A 27731-nucleotide genomic window follows, 5' to 3' on the forward strand; every position below is an offset into this window, starting at 1 on the left:
CCTGCAATTAGGAGAACCTGAATTCAAATCCAGCTTCAGACAATTAACATTAACTGTGTGACTCTGGGCACTTAATCCCAATTGCCTTTGCCAAAAGAAAAAAGAATATATCACTAACAGGTTAAAGAAAACAAGAGCAGGACTTCCAGATAATCCACATCGGAACCACAAAAAGTCTTAAGATTCCCTTCAGAAGTATGCAGAGTCTGGCTCTAACAAAAAGTCCCAAGTCAGAAAGGATGGTGGAAAAAAGACAGAATTGTTATAAATTCAAGGAATCCCAAAACACAAACCTAAAGGAAAAAATAATGCAAAGACATCTGCAAGCAAAACCTCAAAGAAAAGCACTTGGTCACAAGGTCAGCTAGAATTCATAGAAGAAACATAAGAGATTTTAAAAAGATATTATAAATGAGAGCTTTTGCTCAAAAAAAAAAAAATACATGGAAAGAGAATTAATAGTAAAAGAGATTCAAGTAACAAACCAAGTAACAAACTTACCCAAGTAACAAACTCTCTGAAAATTAGCATGAACCAAAAAGAAGTTAATGACTCAGAGACAATAAGAAATATTAAAACAAAGTCAAAATGATAAGAAAAAAATTACTTAGTCAAAAAACAATAAAAAACATCACTATTTAGTTTTTTAAAAAACTGCTGAGAAAGCTAGAAAGCAGCCTGGCAGAAATTAGGCTTAGACAAACTCCTTACAACATAATCTACAATATATTCTAATTGGATGGGTAACCCTAATATTAAAGGTCACATTATTTTAAAAATTAGAAGAGATATATTAGAGGAGATGATATATCTCATAGCTATGGTCAGGAGGAGATGTATTCCCAACCAAACAAAAATAAATTAGATTATTTTTATTACAAGAAACTGAAAATAGAAAATTTAAATAATCTCATATCAAAAACAATTCACCTAGCAAACAAGAGAGGAATAAAAAAATCTATGATTATTGAATTACCTAAATACCACAACCAAAAAAAGGAGCCTGGAAACCATATTTCAAGAAAACATGAATTAAAACTGACCAAAATCTATTGGAACCAGAGGACAAAATGAAAGTAGAAAAAATTCACTTTTTACTTCCTGAAATCCCCAAATGAAAACTCCCAGGAATATCAAAGCCCAAATCTAAAGCTTCCAAGTCAAAAACTACTTCAAGAATCCAAAAAGAAAAAGCTCAAGTACATAGAAGCTAGTTAGGATCACAAAAAATTTAGCAGCTAAAGGAGAGGAGAGTTGAGAATACAATATTCTGAAAGGACAAAAAGGCTTACAATCAAAAATAACATCTAGGAAAACTGAGTATCACCCTAAAGACACTTTAAAATCTCATTTCATTTATAATAACTTTTAAAATTTTAATTTATAATAACTTTTTTAAAACTCTTGCTAGCTCATAAGCTTGGGCAAGTCACTTAACATGTTTTCCTCAGTTTCCTCAACTATAAAATGGGGATAATAGCATTTACCTCACAGGGTTATTGTGAGGATCAAATGAAATGATATTTGCAAATGCTTAACACAAAATCTAGCATAGATTAGGTGCTTAATATAAATGTTTATTCTCTCCCTTCCCCCTTTTTTATATCAATCATCTCTCTCTGGCTTGGCACTGGAAATTTTTTGCTTATCTTGGGATACCTTGTATTATCCAGAATTCTAGATTATCCCAATCTGATTCTCATTGTGCCTATCAGGAGGACACAATTTTGATGTTTATCTTAGCTCAAATTCGACAATGACAATTCATCGATCACAGAGCTTACAATTCAACTCAATAAAGATTAAACAGAAGTTCTGGGCAAAGCAATGTGAACAAATGAATGAGAAAATGGACAGATGAATGAAAAATCATTTATTAAACACTTCCTATGAGCCAAGCACTATACTAAAACTCTGATCATACAAATGTGAAAGCAAGAATGAGGCAGGCAGATAACTTGGCCATCAGATTCTCATAATTGTCCATGGGCTGTCACAGTATGTTTATAGAGACAACCCAGGACCCTGAACCCAAGAGTCTTGAGAACAGCAAGGCTTCCAGCCCACTGCCCTTAGACATTATCTTAAGAAATAACTTGATGGAACTGCAATCTGGTCATCGTTGGCGTAGCTGCATGCAAGATCCAGGAGAGAATTAAGTTCTTGCCACCAAAATCCTTTTGCTGCTGTTCAGTCATTTAACAATAATGTCCAACACTTTGTAACCCTACTTGAGATTTTCTTGGCAAAGATACTGCAGTGGTTTACCATTTCCTTCTCCAGTTCATTTTACAGAAGGGGAAATTGAGTTAAACAGGGAGAAGTGATTTGCCTGGACAATATTAAAACATTTGACATCAGAAATCACTATGTTATCAATGGAATTGACATTAAAAAAGAGGCTTTGCCAGTGTAAAGTGTCGTGGGACTTTCCTATCAAGCTGGCCGCTGAAACCTTCCCTGTATGTGTTGTCTTCTGCCATTAGAATGTGAGCTTTTTGAGAGAAAGGACTAATTTTTCTATTTGAATCACAGTGATTTACACATGGTAAGTGCTTAATAAATGCTTTATTTCCTGTCCTCTTGGCGTGTGTATTAAAATAAGGAAGACTACATAAAAGAGAGCAAAAACTGGAAAGAAGGAATTCTGGTCTGAAACTGGCCCCAGGACGGTGGGGGAATCGAGGGACACACTCCATGCAGAAATCATGACCGTGTCGTTTGAGCACATTCCAGGTTCTAGGGCTGAGACAGGGAGAAATGGAAGATGAGGGGAGCGAGGCAGTGGGCACAGAGCAGGAGAAGGTCCAGTGAGCTGGGAGTGAAAGGAAGTATGACAGGGGCTTTTTCTGAACTGATGATCCAAGAGAGGCACTGGGAGAGATACAAAGATTAGGATAAGGCACAGTATTGAGCGCATAGATCTTATATTCCAATATGGCAAAGGATTCCCTAAGTCCAATATAGGGAAAGGCCACAGTGGGTCAAAGAAAAGTGCAGGTATTTGCATCCTTCTGATAGAAAAATGAAATAGCATAGCACCTACCTTCAAGTGGCTTACAATATTCTTTGGGAGAAATATCAATAATACCTAAAATAATCACATTTCATTGCAGTTCATGCGGCCCAACATAAGGAAAGGCCACAGTGGGTCAAAGAAAAGTGCAGGTAGTTGCGTTCTTCTTCTGATAGAAAAATGAAATAGCACAGCACCTACCCTCAAGTACTATATGCTTTGGAAAAATATCAATAATATCTGAAATAATCATATTTCATTACTGGCCTTTGATTCAAAATGTACATAAGAATACCTAGGAGGTTCTTCCCTCATTAAATAGTGTATTTTGTAAACCATAAAGACCTAAGTAAAAATGTCAGTCATTTTGATCTTTATCACTCCTCTAAGAGGCAGGTGGTACAAGGGTTGCTGTGATCATTTGATAGAGGAATCCTTGTAGAAAGCTCAGGAAAGTGAAAGGACTTGCTTCAAATTTAATGATAGAGCCAAGATTTGAATTCAATCTTCTGACTCTGAATCTGGTCCTTATTTCACTAAATAAGTGAAACTAAATAAATTTTAGTTGGGTTTTTTCTTTCTTTAGAGTCTCACCCTAGCTCATTAGTCCAATCCCTAAATTTTAAGCATGAAAGTTTTAACCTTATCCCAGGCTGATCTGGTCCATATCTCCTTTGACACTGGTGATCCTCCATTTCTAGAGGCTCAGTGTATTGATGTCAGACTTAGTGTGGCCATTCAATTGGCATTCTACTGCAGCTAAGGAATCCTAGACTCAGGTTTCCCATCAGTCTTAGTTTCCCTCAAAGCAAAAACTACGGATATCTACCACTGACCCCGACTAGCTACCATATCTGGCCTTCTAAAACAAGTTGCTGAAACGGATATAAAGCAATATCATGTGTGGTAAAGCAAAATGGGTGCTGTAGAGGTCTAAAGGGAAAACAGCCTAGGAATCGGCTTTTTCTAAATCACTCACCCACTCCCTGGGTAGACTTAATGGTTTCCAGGTTAATATGCTGATTAATTTCTGCCTCACTTGATCATAACTCTCCCAGTTCAGCAGTTTTCAGGAATCACTTAGAGGAAGGGTTCGGGTAGCTCCTGGCTCTGCTACAGTAAACTGAGCTGAAGTCCCCAATTCTTAACAGTGACTGGTCCCCGCCTCCACTTGCTTAGAATAGTAACACAAGATTTGCTGTTCACCACTCCTGTGGTGCACAGTTCAGTTTATTCACCACAACATTCAGAGGTGTCTGTCCACTCACTAAGCCCACACTCAGGTTTCAGAAATAAATCCTATTGCAGAAAAACATCTCTCTTCCTGTGAGCTCTCCCACAACCAAGCAGTGTTCTCCTATTCCCTAAAGCACAGAATTCATGTGAATACTTGGGGTTTTGTTGTTGCCATTATTATTTAAGTTTGTTTGTTTGTTTCTTGGTGGAATGTTATATCATTGGAAATCTTTCCAGAGAGATCCCAAATAAGATGGAGACTGAGCCAGAGACAGCACAGTTATGATAGGTTCCAAGTTGTCAACTTGGAACTTTTTTTTTACAGGTGCAGGAACTAAAACCCAGAGGGGAAAAGAAGGAATTTATTCATAATCATAACCCTGGGACTCTAAGGATTTTAATATTCTGGATCTGCAACTGTTCTTAGTGAGGGAAAGGAGATACAGTATAACTAAAAAACAGGGCTCCTCAAATGGGGCAAGTCATGAGGCAGTTCATAATCGGGAATCCAAAAACTCATAGGATTTAGAGCTCAAAGAGACCTACTAATCTAATTGACACCCTCCCTATTTTGTACAGGAAGAAGCTGAGAGCCAAAGACTTCATGTGACTTGTCCAATGTAGCAGACCTTAGACTGCTTTTTCTACATTCTTTGAGAGAAGTTTGTGTGGAAGAAAGCAGAGGTCTTGAGCCAAAGAGGAAAAAAGAATTGTGAAATGTAAAATGTAAAAAATGTTTTTTAAAAAAGGTAAGAAAAATGTAAAAAAGAATGAATTCAGGAAGTAGAAATATGGAAGGTGAAGAGAAAAGAGCAAAATGAAGGACCTAAAAGATAAGGATATACAAAGAAAGAATGACATAAGCTGTAAGAAAAGGATTGGAAGGCTTTAACCAGAAAAAAATTAGGTTGTTGGTTAAATAAGGTAAGGAGAAAAACAAAAAAGAGTTGGGTGTGATTGCAATAGAGCTTATTCACGGAAATGGACAAAAGACTGGCCCCCCTCATCCCTGGGTCAAGGGGCCTCAGGCTTATAGGAAAATGTTGCTCAACTATGTTCAGACGGAATGCTTGCCTAACATGTCAGGTATCCTGTAAGCTCCCCAGCATTCCCCTTCTCGAGCGAGAAGTCGAGTCAGGCTGTAACCGCAAGGCAGAACAAGAATTGCTTATAAGCCTGTCTCTATTTGGGTTTGAGGTGGTACTCTACTGAGAGTCTGTCCAGCCCGGCAGGTAAATAAACAATTAATGATTTCTAAATTGCAACACCTTGGCTGTCCTGAATTTTATTGCCTGGGCTATTTCATTTACCTTTGGACAGAGTTGAAGACTCCAAAAAATAAAATAACAGTCCAGTTCTCCAAAGGAGCTTCTAACAAGAAAGATAAGACTTTCCAATAAGTAACCTGAATTGAGAATGAGATGTTTCTATTTCTATCATGTTATTGATAGCCTGTTATCTACACTGAACATACAGGCTAATTTCCTGATAGAAAAGAAAATAAAAGGTTTTGAGAAATGGCAATCCATTTTCCAAGTTATCAAGGAAAATGAATTAGTCTTTGAAAAAACAGAAACCCTTCAATATTATAATAAAGATGGAAAAAGAAGTAAAAGGGAAATCCTTGTGTCAGAAGGTTGGAGGGCAGAAGAAACATCACACAGGAGAAAAAGAAAAAAGAGCATTAAGCTTTTAAAAAATTAATATGAGAGTTTTTCCAAAAAGGAGGGAGCTATTCTAAAAGACTTGTTTAAAGAATGGGATGTTGTAGAGCCATATAAGGTCTCCTTTGAGAGATCAGACAGTAAGAGAAGTTATAATGGGTGAGTCCTTAATGAGAGGTATTAATGCAGCTATTTGCTGAGCTGAAAATAATGAAGAGGGGGCGTTATCTGAGACATTACCACAGATTTGTCAAATCTGATGAAATCCCCTCCCATTTCTAGTGATTCACATGGATATACGAGATGCTGATGGAAAAAACCTAAAACTAATTACGAAATATTATGTAGCTTTGGACTTTGGGGGCCTACATAGTCTTTTCTTAACTATTGCTCATCAAGACAAATGATTCTGAAAAAAAAAAAAAAAGGCAGATATCTGATTAAGAAAGTATTGTCTGAGAATGGAACTTGGATGACATATAGTGTTAAGCAAGAAGAGTTGTGTGGCTTAAATAAGAATGAGAGATGGACAGATGGAATGTGTCTAACACTCCTACCCCGTGTTCTCCATCACATTGCTCCTACCACCATTTTATATACACATACTCAAATATCTTCAATGTCTCTCTAATATTCCCTGATATTCTCATTGCTGCTGCCTACCTACGCATCTACATTTCCCATCTTAAAATAACAGTAACAACCTTGCAATCTTCCCTTACAGATGTCAACACTAGAATCTGGAGCCAGAGATTATTCCACAAATAAATGAGTTCTCCAAATTTCTCCTCTCTAAAATCTGTATTAGTCAGCTTTAGTTCTCTCCTGTTCTGCTGTCCTCTCTGAAACAAGTTCATCCTAAATCCTTGTTTTGTTATAGGATCTGATAAGAGGTCCTTCCTCACCAGAAGGCCTTAATCAAAAGCTGCCTAACCATTTCTGGAATCACTAAAGAAGGGGCAATTCTTGACTAAGTAACATCAGAGTTAACATTCTTTTATTTCATGATTTTTCTGACTCCAAATCCACTCTTCTACAATTCTCTTGCCTAATCTGACTGAGAAGTAGAGGAAGAAATGGTCAAAGAAAACTGGAGACTTGTAGGGAATAGAACAGGGAACATAGTAGATAGAAAGGAGGGAGCCCAGAAAAATAAAATGTATGAGTGACTATCAGGATCAGGAGGTTTAGAGCTCTGCAAAGTCATCTTGAACAATACAAGCAGTTTCCTAATTTGGAAACAGGATTGTCTCAGCTTTGCTGTCCCTTGTTATTTATCTTAATTTGCGCCTTCTTTCATGGATTCTTCCATGTTCTTAGTCTCTTTAGGGCTTCCTAAATAAAGGTTTTAATTCCTGGCTTATCACCTATCCTATTGCCTCTACCCTATCCTGTGCCACTCTCTGACTTGCCTTTTTCATCTAGGAAAAAACAAAGCCCAAGAACAAGGTCCTAGGGGCACATAACTGAATATCAGACTTCCCCTTCTCATTCTCTCTAGTTGAGAGAGAGTCTAGCTTAAGTTCTGAGTGAGAGTCACTAAGGAAATTAAATGAAGAAAAAGTTCTGGCCTTGAGACCAGTCCTAAAGGTAGGAGGAGACTTAAAGAAAAGGAGTCCAAAAGATTTTTCTCCTCCTCCAGTCCTGACACTCTCTATTCCCAGCATGATGCCTTGCACATTGTAAGTGCTTAATATATGCTTGTTACACATACTATTGTAGAAATATGTTTAAAAGATTGCATATGTATAACCTAGATCAGATGGCTTGCAGTCTTAGGAAGAAGGACGGGGAGGAAGGAAGAAAAATTTGGAATTTAAAATTTTATAAAAAATGAATGTATCTTTACACATAATTGGAAAAAATAAAATACTATTTTTTTAAAATGCTGTTTGATTATCAAATGATTGGTTATCTGAACAAGTTCTGGAATAGCATTAGGACAAAATGGGCATCTTTAAGAAAAGGAATTCTATAGCTATAGATATACATATGTGTGTATATAATACATATACATGTATATGTATGTGTGTTTGTAGGGGAAGGGTGGGAGGGAGAGAATTTTTAAAAATTTGAAATGTTTAAATTTTTAAAAACATGATTGAGAACTATTAAATAAAATAAAAATATATTAAAGAATCACTGGTAGATGGTTTCTAAGGTTCTTTCCTACTCTAAAACCCTACGATTATTATGGGAAAAAAGGAAATGGACCAGCCTGTTGTAAATCTCATTAAGTTGGAACTGCCTACAAGTTAATAATGAAGAATTGTAATATAGAAGGCAGGACTTCCAAGACTGGTCAGGACAGCTCAGCAGCTCTGAAAGAATCAAAAGATAAAACAGGAAAATATGGTGAGTGTCTCTCCAGTGCGAATCAATTTGACAATGACAACAAAAATGACCTACTTTGTATGCAATAAACCAAAAGCCAGACTGAAAAGTCATGCTACTTTGAAGATATTAAGATTCAGACATCTCCTCTTCTGACTGCAAAATTTCAAGTACTACAAGGCAACATCAGGAAGAGGGAAAAAGAAAAAAGAAAAAAGTGTGATTTGTAGACACTAGAATGCTTCCTGAAGAGGCAGGATAGAGGAGTGGCCTTGAAGCCAGTAAGGCCCCGGAGTCTTTGCCCAGACACACTGCTTTTTTCACAAGTTACCTAATGCTTCTGGGAGCTCTCTAAAACCAAGTTGCTGAAAGATGTAAACTTGTACTGGTGGAAGGAATTTGCACTTCTGGGAGTTGCCTTTACCAATGAAATCTCAAGTCTAATCTCACTCCATTTGAAAACTCTGCAATGCAGAGCCAAGGGGGGCTCGATTGAATTCATGGCAGTAACAAACCAAATTAGGGGATCATATTTTCCAAAGTCACAAAAATGCCTGTGGAAATGACAGTGGATGGAAGCAGCAGTAATGTCACACCTCATTGACCATCTCACGGATCTCAGGAGAATGATGCACTGGGTTTAGAAGCAAGAAAGGCCCTGTCAGTCACCACTCGCTTCCCTGAGCCCGTTTGTGCCTGGTATATAGTAAATGCTTAATAAATGTTTATTGGCCATCTGATTGAGTTTCTTCATTGGTAAAATGCAAGACTAGATGATTTATCACAGGTTTTTCAGCGCTAAATCTGTGGTTCTGTCCTTGCCTGCTGACCTCCTTGCAGCACGTTCTATTCTAGTCTCACATTGTTATGTCACAGCTTCCTGCATGTGTCCCATTTTAAATTTTAATTTTTCATGACCCTTTTAAAGCTTCTTGGTTTAGGGGCCATATTTGCTTATTCTTTATACCGCTCAAAGCTTTGCCCGATGCTGAGCACAGAGTAGGTGCTCAATAAATATTAGCTGAATAACAAAATGGAGCAGAATGTGAACAGAATAATCAGTCTCTTGGGAGAAGTGCGACAAGATTACAGTATGTGTGAAAAAGATCTGGAGATTTGGTAGACTCTGCGCTTGACATGGGTCCATAATGTTGACATTACAACTGGAAAAGTTAGATTGGTTCTCAGCTGCATTTAGAGTTATATTGTCCAAAACAAGAAAAGCAGTAGTCGTGTTCAGCCCTGGCCATCCCAGGCTAGAGGCTCTGGACACCGTGCCCCTCAAATCGTATTAAGAAACTGGGATGTTCTATATATACTGCTTGCCATCTTGGGGGGGGGGGGGTGGAGGAAGGGAGGGGGAAAAACGAAACATAAGCGAGTGCAAGGGATAATGTTGTAAAAAATTACCCTGGCATGGATTCTGTCAATACAAAGTTATTATTAAATAAAATAAAATTTAAATTTAAAAAAAAAAAAAGAAAGAAAGAAAGAAACTGGGATGTTCAGCTTAGCCTTCCTTGGAATTCTGTTTAGACTTAAGAAAGTCAAACCCAAAGATCGCAACTTTTGGGATAAGAATTCATTATTTGACAAAAACTGCTGGGAAAACTGGAAATTAGTATGGCAGAAATTAGGCATGGACCCACACTTAATGCCATATACCAAGATAAGATCAAAATGGGTCCATGATTTAGGCATAAAGAACGAGATCATAAACAAACTAGAGGAACATAGGATAGTTTACCTTTCAGACTTGTGGAGGAGGAAGGAATTTGTGACCAAAGAACTACTAGAGATCATTATTGATCACAAAATAGAAAATTTTGATTACATCAAATTAGATTTTAAAAAGTGATGCAGAATAAATTTTAAAGTGTGTCCATGTTTTTTTCCTGCGAGGTAATTTTTAAACATTTCTGGGAACACCCCTAATATAAGCAATATGTCTCAAAGAACAAATGCAGGAAGACCATTTTCCAACCTTAAAGAAAGTGAAGACATTTGCAAGGAATCTGACCTCTAAAGGAACGAAAATAGCTCCTATTCAAGCAAGCCAATCATTATCTCAAATGTCTGCAAATCGGGAACAATTTTGTTTTCTTAGTGGGTCACAATGCTTGACCTTGTCCCATCAGATTATAGTTACTCCCTTCCTTCAAAGTCTATATATGAAAATCAGCATAGTGTAATAAAAACTAGCATTTACAAAGCATTTTAAGTACTTCCAAAAATACTGTGCATATTTATTTCATTTAATCCTCAGAGTGACTCTGGTAGGTATCCCCATTTTATGGATGAGGAACCTGAAAGACAGAGATTAAGTGTCTTGTCCAGAGTCGCATAAACTCTAACCCTACCTGCCTCATTGTGCAGTTGGAAAGTGTCCCGAGACAGGAGTCAGCATCTAACTCCTAATCCTGAAGTTCCTACATAGTGTTCTACTTGGAGCAAAAAGAGACTCTCCGAGCCTGTTAGTTGTTTTATCTGTGAGAAATGAGTGATCTAAGATTTCTTCCTCCTTTGAATCCTACAATCTGCAAGATCTCAAATGACCTATTTGTTTTTGTTTTTAAGATAACTTTGAGAAGTCAAGCAAAACTTTAACAATGTGAAATACTTGCTCTGATTTCTTAATTACAAAAAGTCATTGTCCAACACGGTTCTCCATCACATATTGGCTGTGTGACTCCGATAAGTAGCTGAACCTCTCTGTACCCTCCTGGGAACTTTCTAAGACTATTCAAGATAGTGACCTGTATCACAGAGGGAGACAACTTAATTATCTCAATAAAAGCTATGGGGCCAGTCCCTATCTCTATAAAATCACTGAGGCAAAAAGAGATGCTATCCAAGGATATTACTAAATATGTGCTAATAATAATAATACTTGCTCTGGTTTCTAAATTGCCAAAAAATCATTGTCCAATATGGTCCTCCGCCACCCATTGGCTGCGTGACTCTGATAAGTAGTTTAACATCTCTGTACCTTCCTGGGAACTCTTTAAGACTATTCAAGATAATGACCTGTATCATAGAGGAAGACAATTCATTTATCTCAATAAAACTATGGGACTAGTCCCTATCCCTATAAAATCATTGAAACAAAAAGAGATGCTATATAAGCATATCACTAAATGTGTGCCAATATTTTTGGAAGGTTTTCATTAAAACTTCACTGAGGTAAAAAAAAAAAAAAAAAAAAAAAAACCACGTGGGCATTCAAGGCCTGCCTTAGGCAGAACTGAAGTTTTCTCTCTCTCTCCTCCCCCTCATAACACAATGCTCTCCTTGTGAGAGCCTCACACTCCGTGCCTTTGCTGCCTACTTTGGCCCAACTTCATCCCCTAAAACTAACCTCTGCAAAGGCCTCCTTCGGTGATACTGAGCTGATCCCAAATTTCTCCCTTGCTGCAGTATTCACTGAAGCCGGAGGACGACTTTTCCCTTCACAATCCCTTGCCAAATCCAGCAGCTCTGGCCTCCACATTTCTTGCCAAGCGTCCCTTCTTCTCTACTCATACCTCCTTGGTTAGGCCTTTCCTCAACTCTCAGCTGCTCCAGGGACTTCCTAATAGGATCTCCCTGCTGCAAGTCCATCCTTTATTCTCCACACGGCTGCAATCATGATCTTCCTAAAGCACAGGACGGTCCCCGTCACTCTCTTTACTCATTAAACTCCAATGACTTCCTATTGCCTCTAGGACGAATCCTATACTTTTATTCTTGGTTTTTAAAGTTCTGGAACCAGAAAAATCCGTTTAAATGCTGCCTCAGACACTTAGTACTTGCTGAGGGACCGTCACCCTCTCAGTTTGCTCACCTGTAAAACAGGATGATAATAGCACCTACATTCCCAGGGCTGTTGTGAGACTCAAATGAAATATCTGTGAGCCATAACACGCTGTATAAAGAAGGGGTCTACATTAAATCATCTCTTGGATCACTAACCTGGAGGATCTTTGCTTCTGGGAGATGATGGGGACAGGGATCCCCAGGATCCCTGGGGGAGGTTCAGGGTCTGAGAGTCAGCACAAGCCCCCATTCCGTCCCCCGCCCCAACCAAATAGCAACGGCTCATGTCAATGTGGCAATTTGCGGTTAGGAAGATTTTCTGGGTCCAAGACTTTGTCCGATTCCCAGTAGAACACGGATTCATGGGGAAGAAGAACCTCTGGTTCCAGGGCTAGGTTCATTCCTACACGCTCCGGCCTTTGTGACCAGCCCTGGGAGAGAAGCTGACCAGGTCTGAGGGAGCCGAGGCAGAGTCCCGAACGCCCCGGGGCCCCTGGCCTTCCTAACCACGGGGAGTGACCAGGCCCCAAAGGCCTATTTGTAGGAGAAGGCCCAGTGAGGGGGCTGAAGACGCTGCCCCCTTGTGGCAGATCAAACAAGGAGATACAGCTGGTGGCAGGGAAGAGGGAAAAAGCCCCGGCTATTCTCTGGCCTTCTAATCTCCCGGGGTGGCCACAGAAACAGGGAATCTGAGGAAACTTCCTCCTTCCTGGAAACGTCACATCCCCCAGGTGGAATCCACACGTGGCCCGCCCCGAGGGGGAAAGCCGGGATCCCCCGGGCTGCCCACCCCTCCCCCCATGTGGCAAACGGCCCGCACCATGACAGCTTGGCCAAGACTCCAACAGTCCATCCAACTGCCTGGCGGCCCTTCACCCAGCTGCAGCCAAGAAACAGGAGAGGAACAGAACTTTATTGGCACCTGAGAAACAGTCAATGTCCCATTGTCAAAGGCCACGCTGGGCTGGCCCCCGGCCGCCATCTCCGCGGACGGCTGCTCTGCTCCGGGGGCCGCAGCGTCTCGCCCCTCCCAGGAACAGACCGGCGGGCCGGGCCAGACCAGAGCGCCTAGCTCCCAATCGGCGCAGGGTCTGGGGCCTCCTGGGTCAGCACTCGAAGTCCAATGGAAAAAAGCTCCTCCCAGGGACCTCGGATCCAGTCCAACAGGGCGGTCAATTGCTCTGGACACATGACCCGGAGAGGCCAAAAGCTCTCAAGCCGCAAGACCTAGAGGACCGAGGAGCAGGGTGGGAGGCTGGGAGGGCGAAGGGCCGACGCTCCCCGGCATCTCTCCTCTGCCCCCACCCACAGCCGCCTCCCCTGGTCCCTGCCCAGGGCCCCCCGAACCCCCACATTCTCCCCAAGGCTCCATGGTCAGCCCCTGCGGGGCCTTTCTCCGCCCCCCGCTCCCCTCCCCTCCAGAGAGACGCACCTCATCGTACAAGGCCAGACGAAAGTCCCTGGGGGCCGCCTTGTAGACCTGTATGGAGCTGAGGCTGCTGAGCGGCTGCTGCTCGTAGATGCGGATGGAGGGGTCCGGCCTCAGGGAAAGCGCTTCTCCAGGCCCCTCCGCAGGGGACCAGGACTGGGACCCCATGGGATCCTCACCCAGCAGATACAAGGCGGACGGAGTGACCAACAGGGACACTGGGCGGGACGAGGAGCCTGAAGAGAAGGGGGGAGGGCCAAGGACCATGGGGCCCGGGACGGTTGGGAAGGGCGCCCTGCCCCCCCAAACCAGCACTGCCAGGCCACAGAGGCACAACAGCGTCAGCAGCCGCCGCTGATCCCTCCCAGCACCCAGGACCCCTCCGTCCCGCCTCTAGTCCCGAGAGCTCCGAGCACCAGCGAGGCGAAGGGAGCCACCCTTGGCTTCCTCTCAGGGTGGGGGTCCCACTCGGACCCCGAACAGGGCAGACTTCACGTAAGGGGAGAGCCAGCCCGCTGCAGCACACCGACTGACCCTCTCCCCGAACTCCCAACCCTGCCCAGAGCAGGGGCCAACAGGCCCCTCGGTCACAATGTATCCACAGTGTGGAGTTACCCAGAGGGTCTTTCCCCTTACCCCCCGGGAAAGAGTACCTTCAACCAGAAATGCCTGCAAGTAGAAGAACTGGGGGTCCTCGGGGCTGGAGTCGGGATCTAACAATGGCCTGGGAGGGAACAGGTGTCAGTGCCAGGCTGGGTAGAGGGTAGGGAGAATATGGGTAATGGAAGAAGGGGCCCAAGGGGCAAGAGGGGTGCGGCTGGCGAGGGCAGAATGGAGGGCAGTGGGCAGGACGCTGTCCGGCCGGGGCTCTGCCACTTCAGGACTCACAGAGTGGCTCTCGGCCCCACACCCCATCTTGGTTTTCTTGGTTGGGAAAGTGGGGCGGGGGACTTGGCAGGACTCACCAGAGCCGGTGCTGAGGAGTCACTTCCTCTCTGGTGGCAGAAACGTGGCACCTCCGGCCAGGAGGCAGCAGCTGCAGGATGGCTGGAGAGGGCCGGGGGAGGTGGGGAGTGAGGAGCTCGAGCCCTGCCTCGCTGCCAGGAAAGCCTCCTCCATCCCTGCCAGCTTCGGCCCTCGCGTGCCCGGCTCTGAACTCCCAGGACAACCCGGAGGCCTCCAGGGCTCCAGCACCCACTGCACCCCCCAACCCCGCCTCCACTCACCAGTGAGCTCTTCCAGGAAGGCTTGGCAGCAGCGGGGCTCCCGGGCCAGCAGAGCACAGCCGCCCCCGGCCCCGGCCCACTCCAGCCGGAGGCTCTGCCCGGCCAGGCCGAGCTCCAGGCAGCTCAGGTCCTGCAGGGGGGCGGCAAGGCGCAGCTGCAGCCAGCCCGAGGGCTGGCCTCTGAGGACAGAGGGAAGGACTGGTGATCGGGCAGGGGAGCTGAGGAGCCCGGGCCCCTCCTCCCCAGTCCCCGCTCAGGCCCTCACTCACCGGATCTCCCCAGTCACCTCCAAGATGTAAAGCCTGAGATCGGACACGACGACAAGGGAAGGAAACTCCTCGGCCTGGCCGCGCAGCACTACGGGCACCTGGGGGGAGGAAAAGCCCAAGGAGCCTGTGGAGCACTCAGAAGGGGCAGGGATGGGCCTGGTGGGGGGCGCCGAGGAACACCTCAAGAGCAGAGGAAGAACTGGGGCCCCACCTTGAGGCAGCATTGGAACTCTTCCTGGACATCTTCAAATATCTCCACATCCAGGAAAAGCCGGAGTCGGTGGTCCACAGAGCGGAGCCCAGAGCGGTCAGAAGCTAAAGGCCAGACCAGAGAGCCAGACAGCTACCAACTGCACATGCCTTCCCCTCAATCCCCCATCTCCCCGTCCCCCCAAAACTGCCAAATGATTCTCTCAATAATGAATGACAATATCTTCCACTCAGACGGCGCTTAAAGGTTTGCCGATCACTCTCCTCACATCAAGCTTAGAAGGCAGCTATTATATAATTGTTCCCATTTTATGGATGGGGAAACTTGGAGCCCTCCTCTGGACACAGGCCTTCTGGCTCCAAAGCCAGCCCCTTTCCTCACTGAACGTCCCCTCCGTCCTCCCCATACTCACGAGGATGAAGGCCCCAGCTGTCGGCTTCATGGGGCAGCTGGGCCTGGAGGCAGGGACTGCTGGACTTGTTGCCATCACCCTCGTCTGGAGAGCCCAGAGGAGTGCTGGGCGGGGCAGAGGAAGCTGGGTGCAGCTCCCCCTCCCTCTGCTCCTCTCCGGGGGTTTCATCATGGTGAGGCAACAAGACAACGTGGTCACTGCCACACATGGGACACAGAAGGGGGAAGTCTGTGGAGAGAGGCAGACTTCAAGGTTGTGGGGTTCCCAGCAGTCCACACGCGTCAGCCACCAATGAGGCTCCCATGTCCGCTGTCCCACCCTATTCCTGGGGAGCCGCCCCCCCAACCCCTCTGCCCTCTGGCTCATTCTCCATGGAGCTTCACAGTCCCTACGCCCTCCCTCCAAGCTCTTATCTCTCCTGTCGAGGCCCCCCTCAGTGCCTTCTGCCGGGCCTGCTCCCGCCCCAAGCTGGCAGGATGGACAGGAGGGAAGAAGAGCCTCCAGGTCTACGCGGGGAGGAAGGGCCGGGGAGGGTCCCTACCGGTCTTGGACGTCCATCTGCCGTGAGCGCCCAGCTCCTCCTGCGGAGCCGTCACCTCGCTGATCTGATGGCAACGGAGGCACCGCAGCCAGCCTCCGGACGGGCCTCGGGCTGCCCCCACCTGAAGCTGTGAAGCAGCTGCAGCGGGGGCCAAGACAGCCAGCAGCTCCTGAAATGCCAATGCATCCCAGAGGAGGGTCATCCTCCTCCTCCTCGTCCCCCTTCCGCTTACCAACCCCATCTCCTGATCGCCGAACCTCCCGCAGCCCTGGGCCCAGTGCCATCACCTCCGCGGCAGCGTGGGCTTCGGGCTCCAGCACCAGGTATCGCCGCAGCTGCCAGTCAGAACGGATGTAGGAGAAGCGCAGGACAATGACGGGGCCACCCGCAGCGCAGTCAGGATCCTGGGGAGGCCGAGGAGAGAGAGCTCTGTGGCCCGGGACAAAGCTCCTCCTCCCAGCCCGGGCGGTGATGGTCCCCAGAGCCCTTCCCTCCATTCACCGGGAAATCCCACCGACTCCCCAGGCTGCCGCTCTCACCGCAGACTCCGCCTCTGCCTCCAACTCAGCTGCCCAAAGGCTCCGGAGGTCCAGGCGCTCCAAGGTCTGAGCCGCCTGCAGCTCCACCTCCAGTAAGTGCCCTGATGTGACCCTCAGAAACCTCTCCTGGCCGCGCACCCCCGCAGTCCCCTCCAGGGGACACACCAGCATGGGACGACAAAGCTCCACTGCCAAGAGACCCAATGCAAGGGCTCAGGCTGCACCTCCCTGCCCCGACCCCATTCGCGCACCCTCAGCCTCCCTCTGTTGTTGCTCCGAGAACAAGACCACTCACCCTCCACTTCTTGATCTTCAACTTCCTCTTCCTCTTCCCTTTCCCCTTTGATTTCTTCTGCAGCCACTTCCTCCATTACCTCCTCCTTCTCTTCTGCCACCTCCTCTTCCCCTTTGTCCTGCTCTGGCCCAATCGGGAGGGATTCGTCCAAACTACTGCCCCCTTGTCCCTGCTGCAGTGGGCTAGAAAGGCTCTGAGGCTTTGGGGGGTCCGTGGAGACTGTGCCCGAGTCAGAGGTCTTGGGGATGCCCACAGGGGGTGTCCCAGGAGTCTCTAGGTGGCTACGGTACTGTAGCCAATCACAACCAAATCTCTCCCGAAAACTGTTCATGAGCTCCAGCTCCCGGTGCTGTTGCACGAACCAGCCTAGAAGAGAAGGCACAGGGATGAGCAGCCAGATTCCAGCGTTCTCGTGCCCTTCGTGATTCCTCCATGCTTCCAGAAGCTCTGACTTCAGTGACGGGGGGCCCTGCCTCCGCCAGTGCGGGGTGAAACTCCTCCGGGCCCTAGCAGACGCTCGCTGGGCCCGCCTGGGAACGCGGCTTTCTGACGCCCGCACAGTCCCTCGCTAGGCCGTTCCCCAAAGCCTCCCAACTTGGCAGGACCTATCAGAGTTTCCCGCGCCCGTCAGCACGGACTTGAGAACCCTGGGCCAGCCACACGCCACAGTGAGGAAGGCACCACGGGAAGTCTTCAGTGAAGGATGCGTTTCCCATGGAAAACTAGACAAGGGCTGGAGGGTGAGGAGGAGATTAATAAGGAAGGCAGAACTAACTAGTCAGCAGAGACCGAAGCCACAAAACTGAAAATCTGGAGGAAACTGGAAAAAGGAAAGGCTGGCTCTCACCAGCAGGCGAGGGATCTGGAGTTCGGGGCTCTGGGTCGGTATCACTCGGCTCCGAGATGCTCGCCCGCCTCACACGGACGCGGCTCTGAGGACGACAAAAGGAAGCTCCTTTCTAAGTAAAGTGGGACCCCAGGACACCAAACCCTTTGTCCCTAGGTACCAACACCTCCTCCAACCCAGAAACCTGCCAAGGGTGAGGAGAATACTTTTCATTCCTGGCAGGGCAACAACGCCCTGAGCCCCCCAATCACAGGGCAGCGTCAGCTCACCTTAGCCTTACGAGGGAGAGGGCGACCCAAAACACCTCCTGAAGAGGGGCTGTCACTCAAGTCAGGGCCATAAGAGGTCTCTGAGGCACTTCCCCCTGTGGGGGCTAGAGAGAGGGCCAAGGAGCAAAGCCCAGAAGATGTGGGAGGCTGGAAGCACACAAAAAGAACCACTTTTACAAGGACAACAGAGGATCAAGTGCTTCTTGCCCAGTCGTGGTAAGGAACAGGAGTACAGCTGCTGGTTTGGCAGAGAGGTTCCCTTACTTCCCTGCCCACCCTGCCCCGGTCATTCTCCAGCACCCCCTGACCAGCCTACCCCAGACCTTCAGCCCCTGCTGGCTCCCAGCAAGACTGACCTGCAAGTCAGCAGGTGACAGGGGCTCCCCATCAAGAAGAAACTGAAAGAAAAAAGTGCTGATGAGTGCGTGCTGGAAGGGACAGGAGCACCCCATCCTGCCCCCGACCCTAGGAGGAGAGAGAGAGGGCAGGTCATGAGAAGCAGTGCAGGCAACTGACAACAGGCCCAAGAGAAAACAGGTCCCACTCCTGTCCCCGAGGTCTCAGGGCTGGCCCTCCAACCCAGGGGAGGGGAGGGAGCAGGGGAAGTTGGGAGAAGCAAAGTAAGCAGGTGTGTGAGAACACTTAACACGACCACAAAAAACAATAACCCTGAAGACAACAACCCTGAAGATGTCAGCTCTCGGAGGGACCCATGAGCACCGTGACTCAGGAAGACCAAGTGTGACCTCGGCCTCCTGCCTTTGGTTTACCTGACTGTTACAACTTGTGATGGAAGAGGCCTCTCTTGGGGGAGGAAGGAAAGGAAAGTGATTAAATAAACAAAATCAGAGCATTATGACTCTGAGACTTTTAAAGCTTAAGAGCAGCGAGGATGCCTATTTCCTGGAGAAAGGAGAAACAATGCTACCTGAATTCAATGAAAGATTGGTGATGCAAGAAATAAATGAGACTGGGTACAGAGAAACACATGTGTGAATGGATACAAAGTAAAGGAGGTAGACACAAGTTCAACAACGTAAATGCAAACAATAACAATCAAAACTGAATGCTACAAAATTAAAAAGAAGTACTTCATCCAAAAAACAGCTATGAGAAGACATCTCCCTCCTCCTTTCAGCCTGAAGTCAACGGGTTCAATCACACAGGGCATAACATCAGACTTTTTTGGCATGTTAAATTTATAAATTTTTAGCTTCTTTATTCTTTCCTTGCTTTAAAAAAAAAAAATCTGGGGAGAAATGATGGCAATGTGAAAACAGAAGAGATCAATAAAAGAAAAGCTGCTTTAAAAAGTTGGAGAACTGAAGGGAAAAAAACGGAATGGGGGGAGACGAGGGAATGGGGACAGCTTACCCCAGGAGGAGAAGCATCTCTGGCCTGCGGTGACAGATACTGAACAGTAGCTGCTCGGTGATCGGGGTGAAAGGACAGAGGATTCCCCTCCAGGTGCAGCTGTGGACGAGAAAGGAGATGAACAGCAGCCAGCACAACTGCTCTGAGGCCAAAGGGACATGGTTGTCGCCTTCTTGCAGCCATGCTTGGACTCTGGGCGCTTGGTTCACACTCCTTCTTCCCCGTCCCCAAGATCCCCACTCACTCTCTGGAGCTCAGCCAGCGTCCTCAAGGGCACCAGCTCCCTGTGTTGTTCCAGCAGATTGTACGCCACGTCCAGATGCCGAAGGCCCCTCAGCTGATCCAGCCCTGAGCGGGGAGACCCGCAGCGTCAGGCACTTCTGCCCGGCCCCCCAAGTCTCGGAGCTGGCCCTCCGACCCAGGCGGCGGGCTCCCACCACCTCGGCCCCTTTCCCTGGTGGGCCGCTCACCGCACAAGCTTCGGAGCTCATTGCCCCTCAGCACTACCGTCCTGAGCACGGCCCCCGCGGGGCTCACCACCGGCACTGACTGAAGGCGGTTGTAGGAGACATCCAGGTGCCGCAGCTCGGACAGGGCCTGCAGGACAGAGATGGCATCAGGCTAGGGTAAGGCCGTGCCCTAACTGGGCAAAGATTTGGGACAAGGTGGCTGCAGCAGGCAGAAGGAAGAATCCCATTCAGGGATCAGGGATGCAGAGATCCCTCCAGACTCACAGTCAAGAAGTCTTCACAGTCGGTGACTCGGTTGTGGCTCAGATTCAGAACCTGAAGAGCTGACAGGAGATGCTGAGGGAAACGAGTCGGGAGGATCACTCGGGGTGCCTTAGGTCCTCCCCCTCCCTTCGAGGCCCTCTGGCAAATCCTCGCCCCACTCACCAGGGATCGGTCCAAGGCAGTCAATGAATTATAGCTAAAATCAGCACAAACCAGGGCGAGCCAGGGCAGGGCAGAGCAGAGGTCACCGCCACAAGCCGAGAGGAGTTCCTGAGGCAGGGAGAAAAGGTCGGCGCCGGCAGCCCCTTCCCCCAGGGCCCCTCCCCACCAGGACCAGCAACGCCCCAGCCCGCCCCGTCCTTCACCTCTAGTGCTTGGAGGCTCCTGCTACAGACCAGAGTCTCGAGCTGAGAGTAGATTCCGCGGAGGCCACACAGACAGTGCAGAGGGACCGCTCGCAGCTGGGGAGAAGGCTCCAAATCAGGGAGGGAGAGGACGGTGGGGGAACGAACACACAAGAGCCACGTTCTGCTGGACTCAAATCGGTCAGTCAGACTGAAGGACAGCAGAGAGGGACTTAAGGGCTAGGACCCTCACAAGGAACCCCCCTCTGGGTCCCCAAAGAGCTTCTCCGAGCTGAGCCATACACCACCACCCACTCCCAGCTCATCCTACCTCCAGCTGCTTCAGGGACTTGAAGGGGAAGATCTTGATGGGGCCTTGAGGGCCAGGGCCTGGGACGTGCACTAGCTGAGAGAGAAGAGAACAGCTCAAGTGGGGAGTAATGGGCCTCTCCCTCGGCACAGTGCCCCCCCAATTACATGGGTTGCCCTCTCCTGGACCCACTGTCATCCACAACCTCAGGCCCACACATTTCATACAGCCTCCGCTCTGCAGACCCCAGCCCCAGCCCCCTCAAAACACAGCCAGGCTGAGCTCCCAATGCCTCCCGACAACCTTGAGTGAGAGCGTTTTCTGCAACACGTCAAACAGGAACTGGAGCTGCAGGATAGTAGGGGAGTCGGCAGGGTGGGAGGGCAGGGCCACAAAGCCGGCCTGCCCGGGACCCCAGGGTCCCAGATGAAGCTCAAACACATGATTCAGCTGCTGCAGGGTGGAGGTCAGCAGAGTCAGCGTGCTGCAGCCAGACAGGACCAGGTCACCTGCGGGGAGGGCGAGGGAGAAGGCAGACACCGTGAGCTTGGGACAGGACCCCCGTGGGGGCCGGCCTAGCCCGCGGGAGCCCCAGGCGGCTGCCTCTTCCTGGTCTGCCCGACACGTCTCCAGGCCCGCCTCCTCCCCCACAAAATGAGGGCCCCGGGTGTCTGTGATACTCCCATCCAGCAGGACCCGTGCTAGATTCCGGACCAATGGGAACCCGCCCTCCAGAAGCTCGTGTTCTATCCCGTACAGAGCAACTGAGACACACATGTACAGAGTAACAGGGCGAAGGGGGTGTAAAACCAGCCATTCCTTAGGCACCGCCTACATGCCAGGCTGGGCTCCGAGGAGCCAGAGGCCAGAGCAGTCCCCCCCCCTCACAAAGCCTCCCCCCAGGAGACAAGAATCAAATATGTAAAGGATAAATGGCAAACAGTTAAGAGGGGGAAGCCCCAGAATTCAGAGGGGCTGGGAAATGCTTCCTGGAGAAGGTGGGACCGAGGGAAGCCCTGGGCCAGAAAGGGGGATGGAGGAGAGCCCGGGAGAAGGGCCGCAGCCCAGACACGGAAGGTCACGCCGGTGGAACGGCCAGGAGGCCAGGGTGGCGAGGCACCCAGGGGCTCCCATCAGCAAACAGGACCCTGGCCCTAGGGGGTCGGAAGGGAGAGTCCGCTGCGCACTGGCCTGGGTATGGGGCCCCCCAGGAAGGCAAAGGAGGGGAGGGACTCCCATTCTCCAAGTCTGCCCGCCACCCAGGCTGAACGTCTGAAAGGCAGGCGGTCACCGAGCCTGGGGGAGCTGCAAGGGCAGGAGTCCGTGGGAGCGAGAAGAGAAGGGGGCCCACGGAGAGCGACCCGGGCCGCGGGGTCTCGGAGCAGAGAGGTCCGCGGGGATGGGGTAGTGGGCAGCTGGGGTGAGCCGGCAGGCAGTGACAGAGCCGGGGACAGGGGAACGTCTCCGCAGCGGGCACCCCGGGGCAGACTCCAGGAGGGAGAAGGCTTCTCCACAGGAGAGGGGGCAGTGGCAGAAAGGAAGCCAGAGGGGCGGGGGCCCCCAGGAGGGGCGGGGGGGCTCCCAGGAGGGGCGGGGGCTCCCAGGAGGGGCAGGGGGGCTCCCAGGAGGGGCGGGGGGTCCCCGGAGGGGCGGGGGGGGGGCTCCCAGGAGGGGCCTCCATTTTTTAAAATAAAATAGGAGGCGAGGACGCCGGCCGGGGGAGGGGATAAGGAAAGCAGTGCCGAGGGCCCACAGCAGGGGTACCATCCCTCTGGGGAGGAGCACAGAGCCGCGGCTGTGCGCGCAGCGTGGGGCACCCCGGTCACGGGAGACGCGCGGTGTTACTGTCTCTGGCTGGGGCCCAGGAGGTGCCCGCGGAAGGTGAGTGGGAGTAAGGAGACAGGAGACCTACTACGTGTCGGGTACCCTGCTAAGCTCTCCTAAGACTGTGCCAACGATACAGTAAGAGTTACAGAGCGCCCGCCAGGCGATAAGCACTCTGGCAATTGTTTCAGTAACGACGGGGAGCCAGCGCCCGTGCGTCACACGCCGTGCGAAGTAAGCTTTCACAGTTATCTCCCCGCTCGAGAGCTGACATGTATAGAGCACCTGGTGGCGATCACTGGGCCGAGTGTTCACAACTGTCTTACTCAGGGACATGTCTGAAGCCCTATGGCGGCCTCTTGCAATAACGCTGAGCGCAGCAGCGAACCCCCGTAGCACGCCCACTACGTGCCGGGCGCCGCGCGAACTGTCACTGGGTGTCACAGCGCGGCGCGCGAGGTCGGCGGCTAAGGAAGCTGGGGCAGGGAAGCGACGGGCGCCGTCGCACAGCTGTTAGAGGTACTGCCGCAGGTGTTCCCGTTCCGGGCCGGCACCCAGAAGTCTCGAGCTTCGGGGTCTGGAGAAGGAGCTGGTGGCAGGAGCTACCGACACTCCCTTCCTTCCCCCTCCCCAGGCCTTCGCCCCCTGACCCGGAAGCTCCCTTACCCGAGTCTTGCAGCAGCCCCGCCAGCTTCCACACTAAGGAGCTCGTCGTCGCCATAGCAACAGGGAGCTTGGGGGCGGAGCCGAGAGATGAGGGGCTGGGAAAGATGACTCCGGGAAGCCGGAGGGAAGAATCCAAGGACCACACCCCGGCCCCCCTCCCCCAGCCTCACTAGGGTCAGCTGAGGCGGAGGAGGGGGCCTGGCAAAGTGACAATTCACGGCTCGGGAAGTAGCAGAAAGTGCGGTGCGGGAAGCAAAGCCGGGTCCCAGAGCGGCCCAGGACCCCTGAAGAGGGCGCGCGGCCGGCCTCGGGAAGCTCCGGAACGATCTTTCCGAGGCTCCCCCCTTCCTACGGGATCAGCTGCCGGACACCTGCACTGGGGAGGGAAAAAGCGGAAGCTCCCCACCTCTGAGGCGGAAGTTGAGCTTAAAGACTTCCGGCTCCTTCGGCGATTAAGAGGAAAGGGGGCGGAGCCAGGCTTCGGTTCCTCGGAGCGGTGAGCGTGGAGCCCCGTACGAGGCCGCGGAGGAAAAGGCTGGCCTCAGACAGCCGGACTGTCGCGCCTGCTCTTTCTGCCGGGCTGGCCACCCGGGCCTCCTTCCTCGTCGTGCGCCTGCGCGAGGCCTCCTTTCTGACTCGCCGGCATTCCGCATCTTTTCCTTCATTCTGAATATTGTTCGGGTTTTTTGAATGTTGAGTTTCAGGTTATTCAAGTATTCAGATAAGACAGAAACCTAAAAGTATGGCACAAAACCAGGCCTCAAACCAGAATTATAAGCAAAAAATGAAAAAACTAGCTTTAGCAAAATACCGGTAACGATATGTATTATCGATTGTTATTCCCTCCTCAGATCGTGTTGCTCCAAATTCCCTGGGAGGTGTGGTCTGAGTCTGCGCGGGCATTTTGCATTTCGGGTATTTGTGTTTGTCACATATTTGTATCCTGCAGCCCACAGCTGGTCACGGAGAAAACTGGGAGAGAATGCTTTCCAGGGACAACTTGCTTGTCTGGGCTTCCTCTTCGAGAAGAATAAAATAAATGGTTTTATGATAAATAGGTTATGAAGATTTTAGGCAAAGAAAAAGGCCATCAAATATTTCAATGTATAAAGAACAATAAAGTTCCCTTTTTTCTGCCCAATTCGAGCGTCACCAGTTCTGGGAGAAAAAAGCGTTGGGTTTTTCCCCAAGTCGAAGTTGACACGCCCCCTCCCCCATCTCATACAATCTTGCAGTTCTATCTGTCGATCCCCCATAATAAATAAAGGATTTTGGTAAGTACGTTATAAAAAAGTTGTCTCCTCCAACAACTTTGGGATGTAAAAGTGCCTGTTTTACAGATGGGGAAACCGAGGCAGCAGGTTCAGTGACCTGCCCGGGATCACACGGCTAGTAAGTGTCTGAGACTGCATTAGAACTCAAATCTTCCTGTAAAAAAGAGAATAATGATGAAAACGGCTTACCTTTATAGAGCACCTCCTGTGCGCGGGGCACCATGCTTTAAGACCTGGTCTAAGACACCAGGCCCCCAGCATTCCCCACTGTGCCACTTCCTTGTCTCCTCAGCTCCGGAAAAGCAGGTGGAGAGCAAAGGTACTTAAATGCTTGTCTTAAAACCTTGTTAACCCCCCCCCCCCACTGTGGTTAGAACCAGCCCTGCTTTGGGGGGCAGACCAGACCAGACGAGGTCTCGCAGAGGGCCAAGCACTCGGCCCATACGTAGCCACTTAATGGATGCTGAATTGAGCGCAAGAGCTGAAGCGTGAGTGGAAGATGTGCTGGTGGATCCCAGCCGAAGAGAAGCTTTTTGAGGTGAGGGCTGATGCCGCTTGGGATCCGCCTCCCTGGTATCAATCACTGGGGATTAGACAGGGACTGACCCTCCTCCTTGCCACCCCATCCTCCCCAGTCTGGCATCTGCACTGGGGACACTAGGTACCACGTGGCCGTAAAAGAGGCATCCCCTCAGTGGCACATGAGCTCTCCGGTGATTCCATATCCTCAGGAAGTGACCAGGGATCAATGTACCCCAATCTTTTTGTTTGACACAGCTTTGTAATAGGTCATTTATCTTTGGCTCTTCGGATGTAAAAAGAGGGAGGAAAAAAAGGGTTTCTTCGAATTTTCTTTCTTGGCAAATTCTACTGAACTTTCAAGGTATTTAGGTCAAGCCCTACTTCTGGGAAGTGTTCCCTGAGTTGCCCATTCCAAATCGGTTTTTCCTGTAACTACTAGAGCGTTTATTGTTTCCACCCTAACACCTAGCACATGATTGTTATCCTTCCTTCTGAAAGATGGCCAGTGACATCGCGGGAGGGAAACCTTCACTTGTGAGTGAATTGGATACGATCGGGACGGAGCTGCACCAAGTTGGTCAGCCTGGCTGTGCCCTCCAGAGCCATCACAGCCTCGTGGGGAACCTTGGCTTTCGTTAAGGCCTTTCCCAGGTCTCAATAATTAGGCTGAAGTCAGGAGGGCCACTTAGATACTAGGTGGCCCTAGGGGTAAAGTGCTGGCACTAGAAAGTCAAGAAGGCTCTGAATTCAAATTCTACCTCAGGCATTTGCAGGCTGTTATGGGACAAGTCACCTAACTACTTGCTCCCTGCCTCAGTTTCCTCAACTGTCACGAGTTGGGAGGAGATACTTGTAAAGCGCCTGGCACATAGCAGGTGTTGTATAAATGCTTATTCCTCCCCCTTTGTTCTCTTTTGTGGCTCTCTGTTTAGAGTGCATGCCTTGTTTACTTAGGAAACTTTTTGAGAAGAGGGACAGTGTTTTGTGCATCTCTTTCACTCTTCAGGACGCTGCTTCACATGAATAAATTTATTCAATGTCCTGTTCAAATGTGGTTGGAAGCAACTTTGTCTCTGAAGCAAAATGATCAACAATTTCAGATGTAGACTGAGATTTTTCATTTCTTATTGAAGTCCCACAAGCTGAGTATCAGAAACAGCTGGTGCTTGTTAAGCAGACCATCAAGTGAAAACACTGAGCAAATACTGATAGGTGGGAATAGGAATAGTTAATAGCTAACATCTATATACTAGTGATTTAAGGTTTGCAAAGCACTACATAGATGTAGATGGATATTGAGAGAGAGTATCTTTTTTGTTCCTCATGAGGTGCTGTTATAATCCCCATTTTACAGATGAGAGAATGGAGACTGCATGTAGTCATATCTACATATTGAGTATCTGGGGAGGATTTGAACTCAGGGCCATCCTGCCTCGAGGTCCGGCACCCCACCCACTGCACTACCTAGCTGCTCTTAGGTCTTTTCTCCAAGAGAATTACACACTGTCTGAGGCTACCCCAGGACCAATCCCGATCTGCACAAGGGCCCCCCCCATAGCATGTCCACAAGGGACTGTTGGACCTTTGCTTGAAGACTTCCAGTCCCAGTGCAGCAGCCCGCTCTGTCCTCACCCAGAACCTAAATTTGCCTTCACTGACCCCAGCATGGCTTCCTGGGGCTTTGCAGAAAAACCTGCCAGGACAAAGTCAGAGTTCCCCTGGAAGCTGCTCACGTGAGTCTGGAGGATCTAGTGAGCCGGGAAGAGCCCTGGGCCTTCCCCCAGCCTGTGGGGCTCAGAGTCCCCAAACGATGACCTGTGAGCTTGTCAACAATCGTTTGATCATGGCCTTTTTTTTTTTTTTTTTTTTTAAATGAGGCAAAATGTCCGAGTGGGCAGAGGCCTGAGCTTGGAGCCAGGAACACCAGGGCACAAATCCCGCCTCCAGAGCTTGCTGTGACCCTGAGCAAGGCGCTGAAGCTGTCCCTGCCTCAGTTTCCTGAAAGAAGAGATTGGGCTAGATGAGCTGCCAGCGCTAGATCAATGATCCTGGCATGCTTTGATGCCAGAAAGGCCCGGCTTGGAGTCAGGAGACTCATCTTCCTGAGTTCAAATCTGGCTTCAGACCCTTCCTAGCTGTGACACGCTGGGCAAGGCACTGAGCCCTGCCTGCCTCAGTTTCCTTATCTGTAAAATGTGCCGGAGAAGGAAGTGGCAAGCCATCCCATTATCTGCCAAGAAAACCCCAGCTGGGGTCCCAAGAACAACTGAACAACAGCCCTACTTTTGCTGATTGTGAAGAAGAAACAGGAATCAAGAGGTCGAGAAAGAAAAAAAAACTTTTTCTTCTGAGTAGTTGGAAACAGATATAGAAATTATTTTCTTTAGAAAAATAAGAGCCAATAGCTACAGAGGGAGAAAAACTCTTGAAGATTTTGATGCGATTTAAAACTGCTGAATGACCCCCAGGCTCATTCCTGCACTGAAATATTTTGACTCTTAAATTAGCAGAATGATTTAAATTACCAAAGAACATTCTAATTGATGTCCATACACTAAAATTAGGGTTGGAATCAATAGATAACAGAAAACAGGATCGAA

At 49.0% G+C, this 27731-nt stretch overlaps 1 protein-coding gene across 2 annotated transcripts; it reads right to left on the bottom strand.

The window, feature by feature from the left end:
• Positions 1-12939: 12939 nt before the first annotated feature.
• Positions 12940-23733, bottom strand: STK11IP (serine/threonine kinase 11 interacting protein). Of its 2 annotated transcripts, none has more exons than XM_051983476.1 (24): positions 23336-23733; positions 21149-21354; positions 20867-20941; positions 20557-20652; positions 20354-20461; positions 20192-20263; positions 19928-20054; positions 19702-19805; positions 19458-19556; positions 18440-18481; positions 18084-18230; positions 17815-17899; positions 16968-17333; positions 16673-16860; positions 16421-16537; positions 16134-16302; positions 15593-15820; positions 15181-15284; positions 14970-15067; positions 14701-14879; positions 14440-14521; positions 14128-14198; positions 13478-13710; positions 12940-13272 (listed from the first exon to the last, which is right to left on the bottom strand). In XM_051983476.1, exons 1-24 carry the CDS (start codon positions 23388-23390, stop codon positions 13114-13116), a joined length of 3210 nt encoding a protein of 1069 aa, XP_051839436.1. In that variant the 5' UTR covers positions 23391-23733; the 3' UTR covers positions 12940-13113. The 2 variants fall into 2 exon arrangements, with proteins under 2 accessions (XP_051839436.1, XP_051839438.1); XM_051983478.1 differs by lacking the exon at positions 23336-23733 and adding an exon at positions 22996-23314.
• Positions 23734-27731: the final 3998 nt, after the last annotated feature.

The sequence above is a fragment of the Antechinus flavipes genome, chromosome 3 (genome assembly GCF_016432865.1).
Source record: "Antechinus flavipes isolate AdamAnt ecotype Samford, QLD, Australia chromosome 3, AdamAnt_v2, whole genome shotgun sequence".
Taxonomy (NCBI): Eukaryota; Metazoa; Chordata; class Mammalia; order Dasyuromorphia; family Dasyuridae; genus Antechinus; species Antechinus flavipes.

What these genes read in the sequence shown, in the direction of transcription:
- STK11IP (XM_051983476.1), bottom strand. Translation starts at nt 23,390, where the DNA reads ATGGCGACGACGAGCTCCTTAGTGTGGAAGCTGGCGGGGCTGCTGCAA. An exon ending in CTCTCCCTCGTAAGGCTAAG is followed by an intron (nt 17,900 to 18,083) that starts GTGAGCTGACGC and finishes TGTCGTCCTCAG; the next exon opens with AGCCGCGTCCGTGTGAGGCG. An exon ending in CAGATGGACGTCCAAGACCG is followed by an intron (nt 15,821 to 16,133) that starts GTAGGGACCCTC and finishes CTCTCTCCACAG; the next exon opens with ACTTCCCCCTTCTGTGTCCC.